The 15,806-nt window shown below is 47.0% G+C and overlaps 2 protein-coding genes across 9 annotated transcripts in view; one reads left to right on the forward strand and one right to left on the reverse strand.

The window, feature by feature from the left end:
* Nsd1 (nuclear receptor binding SET domain protein 1) overlaps nt 1-12,330 on the forward strand; it is a 135,655-nt gene extending 123,325 nt beyond the window's left edge. For all 8 annotated transcript variants that reach the window (XM_004665049.2, XM_045152085.1, XM_045152084.1 and 5 more), the window contains 2 exons: nt 3,858-4,062; nt 6,295-12,330. In XM_004665049.2, coding sequence (XP_004665106.2) covers nt 3,858-4,062; nt 6,295-7,916 — 1,827 coding nt within the window. In that variant the 3' untranslated portion in view covers nt 7,917-12,330. The remainder of the gene's footprint in view (nt 1-3,857; nt 4,063-6,294) is intronic.
* Nucleotides 12,331-13,784: 1,454 nt separating this feature from the next.
* Nucleotides 13,785-15,723, reverse strand: Rab24 (RAB24, member RAS oncogene family). The gene is made up of 8 exons (XM_004665052.2): nt 15,493-15,723; nt 15,326-15,394; nt 15,047-15,125; nt 14,885-14,952; nt 14,702-14,801; nt 14,448-14,498; nt 14,246-14,308; nt 13,785-14,143 (listed from the first exon to the last, which is right to left on the reverse strand). The coding sequence occupies exons 1-8, from the start codon at nt 15,607-15,609 to the stop codon at nt 14,079-14,081; spliced, it is 612 nt and encodes a 203-aa protein (XP_004665109.1). The 5' UTR covers nt 15,610-15,723; the 3' UTR covers nt 13,785-14,078.
* Between the last annotated feature and the right edge of the window lie 83 nt (nt 15,724-15,806).

Below are 15,806 nucleotides of genomic sequence, written 5' to 3' on the forward strand. Positions count from 1 at the left end.
GTGCGCCCCCTTGTGCATCTGGCTAACGTGGGTCCTGGGGAATTGAGCCTCGAACTGGGGTCCTTAGGCTTCACAGGCAAGCACCTAACCACTAAGCCATCTCTCTAGCCCTATTCATTTATTTTTGAGCTGAGAAAGTCAAAAAGTGAGAATGGGTATGCCGTGGGGTTGAGAGAGAGAGAATGGGTGCACTAAGGCCCCTAGCCACTGCAAACGAACTCCAGAGGCATTTGCTACTTGTTGCATCTGGTTGTAAGTGGGTACTGGGGAATCAACCCCAGTTCATTAGGCTTTGCCGGTAAGTCCCTTAACCACTGAACCATTTCTTCACATGCACCCCGTTTTTACCCCCCCCTTTTATAAAGTATGAAAAATATTTTTTATTTATTTCAGAAAGAAAGAGGAAAAGAGAGAGAATGAGAATAAGCATGGGCACGCCAGGGCCTCCAGTCACTGTATACTAACATCAGACACATATGCCACCTAGTTTATCTGACTCACGTGGGACCTGGGGAATTGACCCCTGTTGTTTGACTTTGTAGACAAATGCCTTAACCACTAAGCCATCTCTCCAGACCTTTTTGTTTGTTGTTTAAAAATATATTATTTATTTAAGGTTGAGAGGTAAAGAGGCAGATATAGAGAAAGTGAGAATGGGCATGCCAGGGCCTCTAGCCACTGCTAGATGAACTCCACACACATGTGCCCCTGGCTTACGTGGGTCCTGGGGAATTGAACCAGGGTCCTTAGGTTTCACAGGCAAAGGCCTTAACCACTAAGCCATTTTCCTTAGCCATGTTTGTTTGTTTGTTTGAGGCAGGGTCTCACTGTAGCCCAGGCTGACCTGGAATTCACTATGTAGTCTCAGAGTGTCCTTTTACTCACAGTCATCCTCCAACCTCTGCCTCCCAACTGCTGGGATTAAAGGTATATGCCACCAAGGCCAGCTCCAGCCCTTTTTATTTATTTTTTATCATCCTACCTCAGCCTCCCGAGTGCTGGGATTAAAGGCATGTGCCACCATGCCCAGCCCTATCTTATTTTTATTTGTAAAATATATTTAATTAATTTATTTATTTGAGAAAGAGGCAGAGAGGGAGATAATGGGCATGCCAGGGTCTCTAGCCACTGCAAACAAACTCCAAATGCATGCACCCCTTTGTGCATCTGGCTTACATGGGTCCTGGAGAATCAAACTGGGATCCTTTGGCTTTGCACGCAAATACCTTAACAACTAAACCATCACTCCAGCTCTTATTTTTATTTTTACTTATTTATTTTATACTATTTTTTTGATTTTTCGAGGTAAGGTATCACTCTAGCCTAGGTTGACCTGGATTCACTGTAGTCTCGGGGTGGCCTTGAATTCACAGCAATCCTCCTACCTCTGCCTCCCAAGTCTAGCCCTTTTTAAATATTTATTTATATGAGAGAGAGGAAGGGAGCAGGGAGTTAGGTAGGTAGATAGACATACAGACATATAGAATGTTGTGCCAGGGCTGCCTTGCCACTGCAGACAAACTCCAGAAGTATGTACTACCTTGTCCATTCAGGCTTTATGTGAGTACTGGGGAATCAAACTTAGGTCCTAAGGTGGGTTTGGTAATGCACACCTTCAATCCCAGCACTTGGGAGGCAGAGGTAAATGGATTTTCATGAGTTCAGTGTTTCCCTGGGACTACATAATGAATTCCAGGTCAGAATTGACTAGAGACCCTACCTTGGAGGGAAGAAACCAAACAAACAAACTCAAAAACCTAGGTCCTTTGCTTTGCTGACAAGCACCTTAACTACTAAGCTATCTCTCCAGCCCACCCATGCTCCCCACTCTTTTTTTTTTTTTTTTTTTTTTTAGATTTTCAAGGTAGGGTCTTACTCTAGCCCAGGCTGACCTGGAATTCACTATGGAGTCTCAGGGTGGCCTCGAACTCACAGCGATCCTCCTACTTCTGCCTCCCTTGGGCTGGGATTAAAGGCGTGTGCCACCACACCCAGCTGCCCCCTCTTTTTAAATTATTTTATTTTTTTATTGACAACTTCCATGATTGTAAACAATATCCATCCCATGGTAATTTCCTCCTTCCCTCCCACTTTCCCCTTTGAAACTCTCCATCATATCCCCTCCCCCTCTGTGGTTAAGGAACTTGCCTGTGAAGCCAAGGACCGAGGTTTGATTCTCTGGTGCATACATCATTTTGTGCATGTGGCTTTATGTGTGTACTGGGTAATCAAACTCAGGTTGTTAGGTTCTTCAGGCAAGTCTTTTAACTAACCGGAGGGCCATCTCTCTAGTCCCTGGTTCAAGGCCAGAGGTCCTTATGGGTTGTCTTTAGTTGTTCTCCCCCTTATTTTAGAGAGAGGTCCGGGCGTGGGGGTGGAGGGGTCTTGACACACATGTACCATTTTCTATGTGTCTGGCTTTACCTAAGTACTGTGGGATCAAACACAGACCACCAGGCTTCCCAATTAAATGCCTTTAACCACTTAGCAATTTCCCCCAACCCGACCCTTTATTTATTTATTTATTTATTTATTTATTTATTTATTTATTTATTTAACAGAGAAATAGGGGGAGAGTGAGAGAATAGGTGCACCATGGCCCTTGGCCACTGCAGACAAACTCCAGATGCACGCTCCCCCTTGTGTATCTGGCTATCGTGGATTCTAGGGAATCTAACCTGGGTCCTTTGGCTTTGCAGGCAAATGCCTTAACTGTTAAGCCATCCCTCCAGCGCCTTCCCCTTTATTTTTTAAATATTATTTATTTATTTAAGACAGAGAGAGGGAGATAATGGGCGTGCCAGGGCTCCAGCAACTGCAAATGAACTCTAGGCACATTCTCTCCTTGTGCATCTGGGTTCCGTGGGGTGGGTACTGGGGAATTGAGCTGAGATCCTTTGGCTTTGTAGGCAAACACCTTAACCACTACACTAGCTCTCCAGCCCTAAATTAACATTGTTAATTTTTATTTTATTTTATTTTATTTATTTATTTTTTTGAGGTAGGGTCCCACTCTGGTCCAGGCTGACCTGGAATTAACTCTGTCATCTCAGGGTGGCCTTGAACTCATGTAGATCCTCCTACCTCTGCCTCCCGAGTGTTGGGATTAAAGGCGTGTGACACCACGCCCAGCTAATTTTTTTTTTTTTTCTTTTACCCCTTTATTTTTGAGACAGGGTCTCTCAATGAACCTAGAGCTCACTGATTTAGCTAAAATAGCTGGCAAGGATCCTGTTGTCGTTGCCTGTGCAGAGCTGGGATCTCAGATCTGCCACCACCACACTGCCCAGGTTTTTACTAAGATACTAAGGATCCGAGCCCGGGTCCTTATGCTTGCACAGCAGCCTTTTTACCAACCCCAGCCCCTATTCTACTTTGCTTTGCTTCCTTTCTTTTCTTTCCTTTGGCTGATCTGGAATTCAATATGTAGTCTCAGGGTGGCCACGAACCCACAGCAATCCTTTAACCTCTGTTTCCAAAGTGCTTGGATTAAAGGCGTGTACCACCATGCCCAACTTTTTTTCTTCCTTTTAGTTTATGTATAGAGATCTGAGGACCGCCTCAGAGTGCTCACCCTCTGCTTCCATTCTCCCTAAGATGGTGTCTTTCTTGTTGTTTTGTTCTTGCTGCCTCATGTGTGCTAGAATAGCTGGCTAGCCCGGGAACTTCAAGACTTTCCTGGCTCCATGAATTTGCTATCTACAGTGTGCTAGGTACCTTCTTACCTTTTCTCTTTTTCTTTGGAGCAGTCTATGAGGACTGCCTTTTCCCAAAGCAAAAAGTGAGGTTGAGAGAATAAATTAGTCAAGGTTATACATCTAAGTGTTGGTATTGACTAATAAATATCTGACCTCTAGAATCAACCCATTGTTACCGAAGAAAAGTCAAAGCGATTTAAGAAGAAGCAACAGGGGAAGCGCAGGAGCCAGGGCGAAGTCACGAAGGAGAGAGAGGACGAGTGTTTCAGCTGTGGGGATGCTGGCCAGCTCGTCTCCTGCAAGAAGCCGGGCTGCCCAAAAGTGTACCATGCCGACTGTCTCAATCTGACCAAGCGACCAGCAGGTTAGTGCCAAAATCCATCTGGAGTGCTAATTGTCCCCTGTCGGAATTTTCAGGTTCTGATGTCACTTGCTTCAATTTGAAAGAGTGCTGTTTGTTCCGGACATATATACAGTGTTGAGGTCGTTGTTCTTGTCCTTTTACTAAAATAAGTGGCCACAAAGGCTTAGAATCTAGATTTCTGAATAGGCAGCAGAGTCTTATTGTGTGTCAATTACTCTACTTCCATAAACATTCATCCATATGTCTAGCAACCCCATAAAGATTTCTTTTCTTCTTGTAATGTGTGAAGGTGACCTGCTGGTGAGGTGATTTTTTTTTTTTTGTTTTGTTTTGTTTTGTTTTTTGAGGTAGGGTCTCACTCTGGCTCAGGCTGACCTGGAATTCACTATGTAGTCTCAGGGTGGCCTCAAACTCATGGCGATCCTCCTACCTCTATCTCCTGAGTGCTGGGATTAAAGGCGTGCACCACCACACCTGGCTGGTGAGGTGATTTATTGTATATTGATGGAGGAGCTGAATTGAAAGCCAAAATATTATATTGTTATATTAGTGAAAAATGGGTTGATGGTCTTTTATCCTTTCCTTACCTTACCTGTTTCACCTCTACTGGAATTTCTTCTTCTGCAGACTTCTTGATTTTGCTTTTCAAGGTAGGGTCTCACTGTGGTCCAGGCTGACCTGGAATTCTCTACGTAGTTTGATGGTGATCCTCCTACATCTGCCTCCCAAATGCTGAGGTGTATGCCACCACACCTGGCTCAAAATAGACTTTATAATTTAGTTCACACATTTCTCAAGAAATCTGCTCAGGTAGGTATCGTTACAGCACGTTGTAGCATTAGAAATTGATGTTGTTGATCAGTGATTTGGGGCTTAGAATTGAGCCATTTGGACATGCTAGCTACTGTAAAAGACAAGAGAAATCTGTAGAAGCCATTCTAATGGGATGTTATTTAGGCAGAAGTGGCTTCCAAGATGTTCAGAAAGTGGAGAATTTTGAGCTGGAAGTCAGGACAGTGTTCTGCTACTGGCTTTCTTCCTATCTGTGTTTGCCAAGGTAGCGATCAAATAGAAACAGTTAGTATGTGGACAAGGCCATAACAGTGACATACGGTGCCTGGAGTAGAAACAGGTAATGGTGTCCAATTCAGTTACTTACAGCGGTTACATGGCACAGGCTGTGATCCAAGTAGTGTGTGCCAACAGTAAGCTGTAGCGCAATTTATTTGGAGATGAAAACGTTGTCCATGGTTGATCCTCTCATTTTTCATGAAATAGGGGGGTATAAAGTCAAAATTCAGGTTGACTTTGGGCCACCCTGGAAAAGTGATGTGCTTGTTTTCAGATTTAACATTGAGCAAACATGAGGTCTACTTCCTTTTTTGTTGTTGGTGCATCTTTGCGTCTTTTTCATACTTTTCCTCACAAAATCATATGAAAAGTTGGATTGTTCCTCTCTGAGTTAGATATTTCAAGCTGTCCAGAGCCAGACAGTGTGATGCATACCTATATTCTCAGTACTTAAAAAGTGTTTACAAAGAACATCCTGAATACATAATAAGATTTTTTTTTTTTTTTCAAAATCCCTAAACTGGGCTGGAGTGATGGCTTAGCAGTTGAGGTGTTTGCATGTAAAGCATAAGAATTCATGTTCAAATCTCCTGGTCTCACATAGCCAAACACATATACAACGGGGCGCACCCATGTGGTTTTCATTCACAACAGGCTGAAGGTCATGCCATGCCAATTCTCTCTCTCTCATAAGAAAAAAACAATAAAACCTAAACCCTTGGTTGGTAGGTAGGTAGGTAGCTAGCTGGATGGATGGATGCTGTCTAGGGCAAATGGAACTTTCAGAAAGATCCAAGTATTGCTGAATGATTCATTTAAGGGGAAATTTGGGATTTATTTGGTTCATTTTTATTTATGTGTTTATTTATTTTACTTTGCCACTCTTCTTTAGGAATAGCGTCCTGCTTTTATTTAGTTGATATTTAGTTGCTCAACCTTGATTCTTTGCTGTTATTTTATATATTGTTTTGTGCAGAAGAGGAAGCTGAAATTCTGGGGAAGGAGTAATGGCAGGTGAGTGGCATGAACTTTGGAGTTTATGGCAGTTTGAAGAAGGCTTTGCAGCCCCTCCTGTGGATCTGTCCCAGGGCCCTGGCCCTGGCCCTGGCCCATTTCTTACACATCTGTTTCTCCTAATCTTTTGTTCACTCTTGATTTCAGGAAAGTGGGAGTGTCCTTGGCACCAGTGTGATGTCTGTGGGAAGGAAGCAGCCTCCTTCTGTGAGATGTGCCCCAGCTCCTTTTGCAAGCAGCATCGGGAAGGGATGCTCTTCATTTCCAAGCTCGATGGGCGTCTGTCTTGTACTGAACATGATCCTTGTGGACCCAACCCTTTGGAACCAGGGGAGATCCGTGAGTATGTACCTCCACCAGTGCCTCCAAGCCCCAGCACTCATCTGGAAGAGCAGTCATCAGGAATGCCTACTCCTGGGCCCAAGATGTCAGAGAAGCCGCCTACTGATGCCAACCACATGCTGCCCCTCTCCAAAAAAACCCTGACAGGCTCTTATAAGAGGCCACTACTACCTGAAAGACCTCTGGAGAGAACTGATTCTAGCTCCCAGCTTTTAGATAGAGTCAGAGACCTTGTTGGGTCAGGGACCAAATCCCAATCCTTGTTATCTAGCCAGAGGTCACTGGACAGGTCACCTGCAGTAGAAGGGCCACGACCTCAGCTATCTGACAGAGCCTCTCCAATTACCAACCCAAGCTCTTCACCCTCAGTCCGGTCCCTACCACTGGAAAGACCTCTGGGAATAACTGATCAAAGGCTGGATAAATCCATTGGTGCTGCCAGCCCCAGGCCCCAGTCACTGGAGAAAACCCAAACCTCTACTGGACTGAGACTTTCCCCATCAGACAGACTGCTAGCCACCAGTAGTCCCAAGCCCCAGAATCCTGAAAGGTCTGCAGACAAATCCCATGCCTCTTTGTCCCAGAGACTTCCACCTGCTGAGAAGGTACTATCAGCTGTGGTCCAGTCCCTGGTAGCTAAAGAAAAAGCACTGAGGCCTGTGGACCAAAATACTCAATCAAAAAACAGAGCTGCTTTGGTGATGGATCTCATAGACCTAACTCCTCGACAGAAGGAGCGATCCACTTCTCCTCATGAGGTGACATCACAGGCTGAGGAGAAAATGCCAGTGCTGGAATCAAGCTCATGGCCTGCTAGCAAAGGTTTGGGGCATATACCACGAGCTACAGAGAAAGGCCTTGTTTCAGAGCCTCTTCTCCAGCCACCTGGGAAAGCAGTAGCACCTTCAGAGCACCCTTGGCAAGCTGTTAAGTCACTCACCCAGGCCAGACTTCTCTCTCCACCTCCTGCTAAGGCTTTTTTATACGAACCAGCCACTCAAGCCTCAGGAAGACCTTCTGCAGGGGCTGAGCAGACTACTGGGTCGCCCAGCCGAGTGCCTGGCTTGACGAAGCAGGTGAAGCAACTGTCTAGAGGCCAGCAGTTGTCTGGGTTTGCTGCCAGGAGTGGGCCGTCCTTCAGGTCTCTTGGAAAGGCCCCAGCTTCCCTATCTATTGAAGAAAAGAAATTGGCAACCACAGAACAGAGTCCCTGGGGCCTGGGAAAAGCTTCACCAGGGGCAGGGCTATGGCCCATAGTGGCTGGACAGACACTAGCCCAGTCTTGTTGGTCTGCTGGGGGCACACAGACATTGGCACAAACTTGCTGGTCCCTTGGAAGAGGGCAAGACCCCAAAACAGAGCAAAATTCACTTCAAGCTCTTAACCAGGCTCCTAGTCACAAACGTGCAGAGTCAGAACAGAAATAATACCCATAAATGTCACATAACCAGACAAGCTATCCCTGGGTACCATTTGGGAAGAGAAATGGTTATTTCTTTTTCCCTCTTGAAAAACAGACATACTCCAACACTTCCACTGTTATCCTTTCCTTATATCTGAACACTCAGAACTCTTGTGACATTAGCCCATGGAGGCTTGTGGTTGTGTGAACCATGTATGGAAATCCGTTGGGCCCTAGTCAAGGAGACAGACAGACTTGAGTCTCTTTGCCCCAACTTTTACTTATGGTCAACTTAAAATAAAAAGTCCACTCTGGAGTCAAGCATGGAATTCAATTCCGCTGGTTAAGTTGGAAAGTTTAGGTGCTCTCAAAGCTATTTCCCCCACTCAGCAGAGCCCCATTGAGGATACCTGGTGTAAAATTAGCTCTGATTTGCATTCAAATCAGAGGCAGTTTTGGAGCATTGATATGTTATTAGGTCAGGCGGCTAATCACTGGTGGAAAATAGATACATAAGGCATGATGCCGCATGGGTCCACAGGTTGTTTTCAAGGACCTCAGACCAGGAAAGAACAGGAAGTACTGAAGCACCTTGGATTTTCAGACTCGTTTTTAGGTGTTTCTGGTTATTTTTTCTTTTCTTTTTTTAATAGCACCAAAAGTGGCTGTATTGCACAAGTGTCTACTGGTTGGTACATGCATGTGTGTGCATGCATGTACCTGCAAAGCTCTCCTCTGTAGGTAGCAGGGCACTACGCCAAGGTCAAGGAGAGCTGTTGCCTGAGGCAACTGCGGCTGTGTCAGTCTGTGCCGGAGGTATGTCCTTGGAAGAGCATCATCTGCTTAGAGAATGCTAGTTCCTGAGCATGTGGCATACCAGCAGTGGGTAAGGTCAATTGGCAAGTTTACCCTACTTTTGTACCAATTATCTTCTTACATGAACCCACTCCACCCACATTTCCTCAGACACTCAGGTGCTTTCAGATTTCGGTCTTGGGCAGTTGACATAGGGAATTTCTGGTAATCTCCTAACTTGCCACACCATTCAGGAAGAATGCCAGGTCTAATGGGAAATTCTGGTTCTGTACTATTCTAACTGAAAGGAAGGTGCTCTCTTCTTCACCTCCCTGAGGATTACCATGCTCTCCATTGAGAGTACCTGCCTGGTAACTTAGATCCTAAAACTCGAGATGTGGCTTTTGGAGTAATGTCCAGTCTGCGATGATTCCTCACAACTGCTGATTATCTGTTACTGCTGCCCTGAGCTCGGGGCCCAAGGGCTGGGAAATCTGTTGGTGCTACCCTGCCCTACCTATCCCCAGCTCACCAACTGCCAACAGGAAGTGCTGTTTGGCCAGTTCCTTTACACCCCCCATCCTTTGTCCTTAGACCAAATGTGTTTACCTGTCTGCTTTGCCAACTTAGCCAGCCGGCATCTTTAGCCAACAAGCAACATCTCTTGGTTTGTCTCCGTTACAGCTTCAACAGGATTCTGTATTTGTCCCATTTCCTCCTTCAGAGTTCCTGTTGAGGTTAATTCCCATCACCTCAGTGGGAGGAATGGCTGTTATAGAAGCATTTGCGCTTTATATAAAAATTTAAAGTAGATATGCTTTTATTTCCCAAAGTCAGTCTCTGAGGTTAAGACTCTTGAACCCAGGCAGAGAGATGAGGCTGGGGTAGGACTATCCCAAGTTTGGGGGCCTATCCCTGTACTTCACTGAGACCTCAGAATCTCCTGTGAATTCCTCCTGCCTAGTTCTCCCTTTTCATCTTCTCTCTTCCCACATCATCACAAAGGAAAAGTCCCTTGTCAAAAGGAAGAGGGAACAAAGCATCTTATTTTCTTTTAAAAAGGATTTTAAATCGTGAAAAAGATATTTTTAAAGAAACTTCACCCTGAACATTAAAGTTTGCTATATTAAGTATTTATCATGTGTGAGAATAATAAGTATATAACTGCAGCTAGTAGGCCCCTCCCTGATTTCTTAGGTGTGTGAGTAGGTTTGCTTGGTGCCAGTCCTGTGCCCTTTGCTCTCCTGTCATCTGTAGTTGTGATCAAAAAAAGGTTATCTGCGCTGCACTGTCAGTGTCTCCTTTCACTGTTGTGTGTCGGATTACAGTAGCTCTTTGGTTCATTAAATAAACTGTGAATTGGGGGAGGGGGGTGCCAGCTATGTAAACATGTTAAGTGGAGAAGCTTGGTCCAGAAATAGCTTCTCTAATGTAGGCTTCAGTAGGTGTAATTGGTTTTGATGGCTGCCTAGCTGTGTCTCACAGGACAGGAGGGAGTGAGGGATAGGGGGCCATGATTGGCCATTTTGTGGTTTCGTTTTCTTTCCATTCACTACCATTCACTGGAGGCTTCATCCAGACCTTCCTGGGGAAAAATAAAAAACACGTGAGCATTGTACTTGGTTTTGGGGGGGGAGCAGTTCTTCTAATGGTAAACAAGCAGAATTCTATCCAGGACTACTGAAAGACTCAGGTTGAATGGAAACTAGTGATTTGAACTATGGAATCCATTGATGGCAGCATTTGAGCAGCCACTCTTCATTGAGAAGGGGTGACCTTGCAGCCCCTCCAGAACCTGTAATGAAACTCTTCTTCAAGGAGGTGTGACTTTGTCAGCAAAGGAATTCTAAAAAATTCTGATTCAGGATGGTATTCTGATGTTGGCATTTGGAAATTAGGATCTCAAGTCTGCCCACAAGACAGCTCCTAAGAAGGTGTTTTCCCATTTTGCCAAAGGCAAAAGTGCTCCATAGGTTACTAATACCTCTGTTAGGAATTTGTGTCCAAAGCCTCATTTGCTCCTCCTGCTTGAAACCACCCATTCTAATTGAAAACAGCTCTCATTTACAAAGGCATCCATGGTTTTAGATGTCTGCTTCCCTCTAAAGTTCCTGAGATGATTTAAGTCAGTGTTGAGATTTTTTTTATTTTAACCAATTTCACATCTTTGATATTGGCTTAAAATTATTTCATTCATATCCTCCACCCTCACCGTATGGTCAGGGCATGAAGTATAGACATTCATGATCCTGTCCAATCCAGTACTGCCTGCTCACAGAAGTTAGAATCCCAGGTTGTATTCCAGTGTTACCCAAGAGAACCCAAGAGCAGCTTCCCCATGGGGAACAATCAGGAGAGCACTAAACTTGATGAATTTTTACCTCCACCTCCTGTACAGTAAATTATCATCCTCTTGGGGTTAGCTATCAGGTCAGAGGAGCCCACATCCTGACCTCCAAGAGGCCAGCAGGGAAAGAGCGGCCTCTATCCCTTTTCCTGCTGTTAAATTGAGCTTAAGACATGCCGGGTCACTTACAGCTTGGGGAGCTGCTGCAAGAGCTTTGATCGGCTGTGGCCAGTAGCTCTCAGCTGCACCTCCTAGGCCAGTGCAGAGGATGGTGTAGTATAAATTGATGTTTGAATAATTGCTTTGTACACAAAACATTGTAATGATGGTGCTAATCTCATGGTATAAATAAAGCACTGCCAAGGGTTGAGGGACTGGTGGCTCAAGAACCCCAGGTTCCTGTTTGAGAGGAAGAGATTTTCTGCAGAAAGATTCCTTTAAGCTCTGTGTCAGGTAGGAAGAAGGCAGAGCTTCAGTGAAGCCTGCACCCAACTCTGGAGTAGTTCAGTGCAATTCAGAGGTGGATGAGATCCCACATCCTGATGATGGTTGTGGCCTCTTGAGATATTCAGGGCTAGGACTGCCTCGTCCTCAGCCTCTGTCCACATTGCCTCAAACAGGTCGGCACAGAGCTAGGCACGGGGTCTTTGTTACCTTCTGCCCTCCACCTCTTCCACTCTCACAGGAGCATCTCTGTTGCTTTATGAAGGCTAAGGGTAATATTTCTTAAGGAAGTGGAGAGTTTATTTTAATTAGAAACCCACAACCTCAAAAAATGTTTCCTTATCAACATTAGCAAAAAAACAGCACATGTAAAACTGTTCTGTGGCCGCTACCTAGAGCTGCTGTCCTTTGACTTTCAGACCCTCAGTCTACTGAAGGGCCCTAGCTAGTACCTGGTAGTCTAGTACAGCTCCACAGACAGAGATGGGCACAGGGAGCAGAGCAGAGACCTAGCGTCCTGGTGTCCTAGGCTTCCAGGGCAGGCAGAGCAGGTGGTCTCTGGGCCAAGGGAGCTGCCTTGTGTGTGTGGGTGAGTGAGTGCAGCACATGAGCGAGCAGCCGTCTAGGTCTTGGCAAAGAACAAGCTGACAAGAGCTCTATATATTTTTAAGAAAGGGGGTGGGCTCAGCCAAGGTCCATCACTGTTTCCCTACCCCCCCCCCAGACTGTCAGCTAGAAGTGAACCTCCTAGTGAAAGAAGGGAGCCCTGTGCTAGGTGTTCCCATAAACATGTACTGTAATTCTTTGTATATAGAAAAAAATTACTGTAAAGTAAAGTTTAACTTTACTCTTATGGCCCTTGCCCTGTGTTTTGTTTTATTGTCTCTGGGGAGGTGTAGCTTAATGTGGAGAACTGGTTGGGGTGAGAGCAGGAGTCAACCTGAGCCAACTGCAAGCACTTGATGGGAGTGGCATGGACTTCCTCTCCCTCCAGTTGGGAGTGGCAAGTGTCCATTTCGGTCACCTCCACAGGAAGTTCCCATTGCTCAAGGAGGAAGGGAGGAAGGGTATTTTGAGGAATTGGTTTTAAAGAGAGAAGTGAAACCGAAGCACTGGGTTTGTTTATGTGACAAAGCCTCACTGCGTCGCATCCTACAGTCTCAGCTCCCTGATTGCAGGGATCATGGGTGTGAACTATACGTGATGCCAAAATACCGAACGTGAGCCTGACCTAGTCGGAATTCAAAGGCAGGTTCTTTACCCTGCAGGGCCCTTGGCAGGGCATATGGGGACCTGGAAGGCACCCCGTAATCAGGACTATATCCCATATACACTCTAGTACTGGAAAGGGCTGCAATACACTTCGTCCAGTCTGACATGAGGCAGCAGCCATGTTTACAGTAACACCTGGCTTTTTGGAAATCCTTGGGATTTTCAAGGTTTAGAGAAACGTTGGGTGTCTGCCTCCACTTCTGTCCCAGTCTTAATTTCCCTACCCTGTCAGTAAAAAGCATTACAAGAAAAGCCTTCAGGAGAGGAATATGGGGAACACAACAGTTACTTGTCGCTTAAAGTATAAGTGATTCTGGCTGGGCGTGGTGGTGTATGCCTTTAATCCCAGCACTCCGGGAGGCAGAGATAGAAGGATTGCCATGAGTTTGAGGCCACCCTGAGACTCCATAGTGAAATCCAGGCCAGCTTGAGTAGAGTGAGATCCTACCTCGGAAAAAACAAAACAAAGATCCTAAGCACGCTAGGAGTAGCCTCATTGAAACCCATTTGCACCTGTATCCACAAGAACTTCTTGTCTTGAAGCGCCATGGCTTTCCTATCATTAACCATATTTCAGGATGTTACTGTGAAGCTCTGGATTTGAGTCAGTCCTGAGCTACTGGCCCAGATATGACAGACGTAGTAGAGCTGGCCAAACCAACTCTTGAAAGAGTGTCTGGCCCTTTCATCTCTGGACGGAGTTAAGTGGTCTTGTTATGAGCTTTGTGCTGCCACAGCATAGCCTCAGCCTGTGTTTGTCCCCTAAAAGAAGGAAGTGACTGGGTATTGTTCAGTGGTAGATCCTTAGTAAGTATGTGCAAAAGCCCAAGATTTGGTCCCCAGCACCAGCACCAAAAGGAAAAAGCCCTTGATGCTCCCAATGCAACAAGTGAAAACCCTGAGGAAAAAAATTAATTTGTTTCCAAAAGAAAAAGTGGAGGGGGGTCTTAATATAGGAAGTGCGGCTAGCTAGACAGCCCCAGAAAGAACGAGGTGCCCTGACACCCAGTTCACACAGCAGGGAAAGGGGCTGAGTGTGAGTCACAGTGCATTGATTTTATTTACAGATCAGAAGCCACTTCAGTAGGCTGCAGACAAAAGTGCTGTCCAGAGCAGAAGCCTTGTGTTCATGTCCGCCCATAGCCCTCCTCATGCCTCCAGTCGGCCCAGTGCTGCCTCCGTTCCATGGGCCAGCACAGGCAGGCGCCACCTTCGTTCCCGTAGGGACCTTGAGTAGCTCAGACATTTGAACACCCAAGCCCAGGTAAGAGTTGGGTCCAGCTCCTCTGGGGACTTGCTTTAATTCTCCCCAGCCAGGTGGGGTGGCACTCAGTGATGACAACAGCTGTAGAAGTAAGGGCTTGCCTTCTGGCTCAGATCCACACCCTGGTCCTCTGTCAAGGAGAGGCAGTGGCTCAGCACCATTGTGTGGGGATCAGTAAGTGAGGCTAGCTTGTGAGCGTGGAGGAAGTCTTAAAAGCTGGGAAAGCACACACCTGTCATCACCTGGAAGGCAGCCACACTGACGTAATCCTCTGCCACTTTCTGGAAGAGCTTGTCTGTCAGGAAGAGAGTCAATGACAGGGCCTGGTGCCATCCACCCTGGGATCTCCCAGTGACCTAGCCCTCTGAGTTCTTTTCTCCTTCCTCTGGTGCTCCTGCCTGTTCCCTGCTGTCAGGCCCCAAGACAGCACTCACCCACACTCTGGCCCGTCTTGCTGGAGGTTTCAAAGAGCTGTGCTTTGATATCTGTAAAGAAAATTGACTAAGGCTCCATATCTGCATGTCAGCTCTACACAACTAGATACAACTAGCAGTTCAGGGGCTATCTTGGAACCCAGAGGTTCAAGGAGGCCAGAAAGCCTTTCTGGTACACCTCGTGGAGGCAGTCCCTGTTTCTTGTAACCCACCCAAGCTGCTACCCCCAACCCCCAGGGCTGAAGAACAGATACTATCTGCATAGTCTTGGACATCGTGGAAGTCAACGCGACGGCGGCGCCTGTCTTCATCCAATAGGTCACTCTTGGTGCCACACAGGTAGATTTGACAGCCCTGGGACAGAATACAAGGCCAAGGTTATTTCCACACACCCAGAGGGCTCCAGTCACTGGTCTTGGTGAGGTATGGCTACGTACCTCTTCTAGGCTGCGCAGCTCCTTTACCCAGAACTTTGCTCTCTCAAAGCTACTGCTGTCAGTGAGGTCTTGGTAAAGGGGCATGCAGGAAAACACAACCAAAGATCAGGAGCTCTGCCGCCAGCCTGGCATCCAACCCTGCCTTAAGTTACATGCCCTTACCATAACAGACGATGGCCGCCTTGGCACCTCGGTAATAGATTCTGCTCATAGCTTCATAGCGCTCAGAGCCTGCTGTGTCCTGAAGGGGCAGAGAGATACTGGACTACTCAAACCTAGCCTAAAACCGAGGCCCACGTCTTCCAGACCCCCATTTTTCACATAAGGAAATGGGTCTGGAGAAGGGAAAATGGCCTCTATGAGGCACCACTCGGCTAGCAGAGGGCAGGCCCGAAGCTTCAGAGATGGGTGGCCCCAAGACCATATTCCCAAGGGACTTACCCAAATGCCCAGAGTCACTGTCCGGTCTCCAACAGACATTACCTTGGCTACGAAGGCAGCCCCAATGGTCTGCAATTGGGTAAGAGATCAGGGCTGAGGGTGCAGGCCTGGCCGGGGGGGGGGGTCTGCGTCCCGCGCGGGCCGGGAAGGGGTGGAGGTCCACTCACATTCTGATAAGGCCCCACCAAGAAGCGGTCGTGCACGTATCGTTCCACCAGGCTCGTCTTGCCCACGTACTCCTTGCCCAGCATTACCACCTTAACGTCCACGCGCTGCCCGCTCATGCTCCCGGGGCTTCCTCACCCACGTCAGGGTCTGCCCAGCCCAGGGCAGCGCTCCAAGCCTCCAGCGCCCCCGGCTCCTGGGCCCCGGGCGCTCAGCGTCCCTCCGGGGGAGCCGGCCGGGGAGCGCGCGGCGCGGCGCGGAGCAGGGCAGCGCCCTCCGCGGGGCAGCTCGCCGCTGATCCCCCGCTACAGCTGGC

This window comes from Jaculus jaculus, chromosome 6 (genome assembly GCF_020740685.1).
Source record: "Jaculus jaculus isolate mJacJac1 chromosome 6, mJacJac1.mat.Y.cur, whole genome shotgun sequence".
Taxonomy (NCBI): domain Eukaryota; kingdom Metazoa; phylum Chordata; class Mammalia; order Rodentia; family Dipodidae; genus Jaculus; species Jaculus jaculus.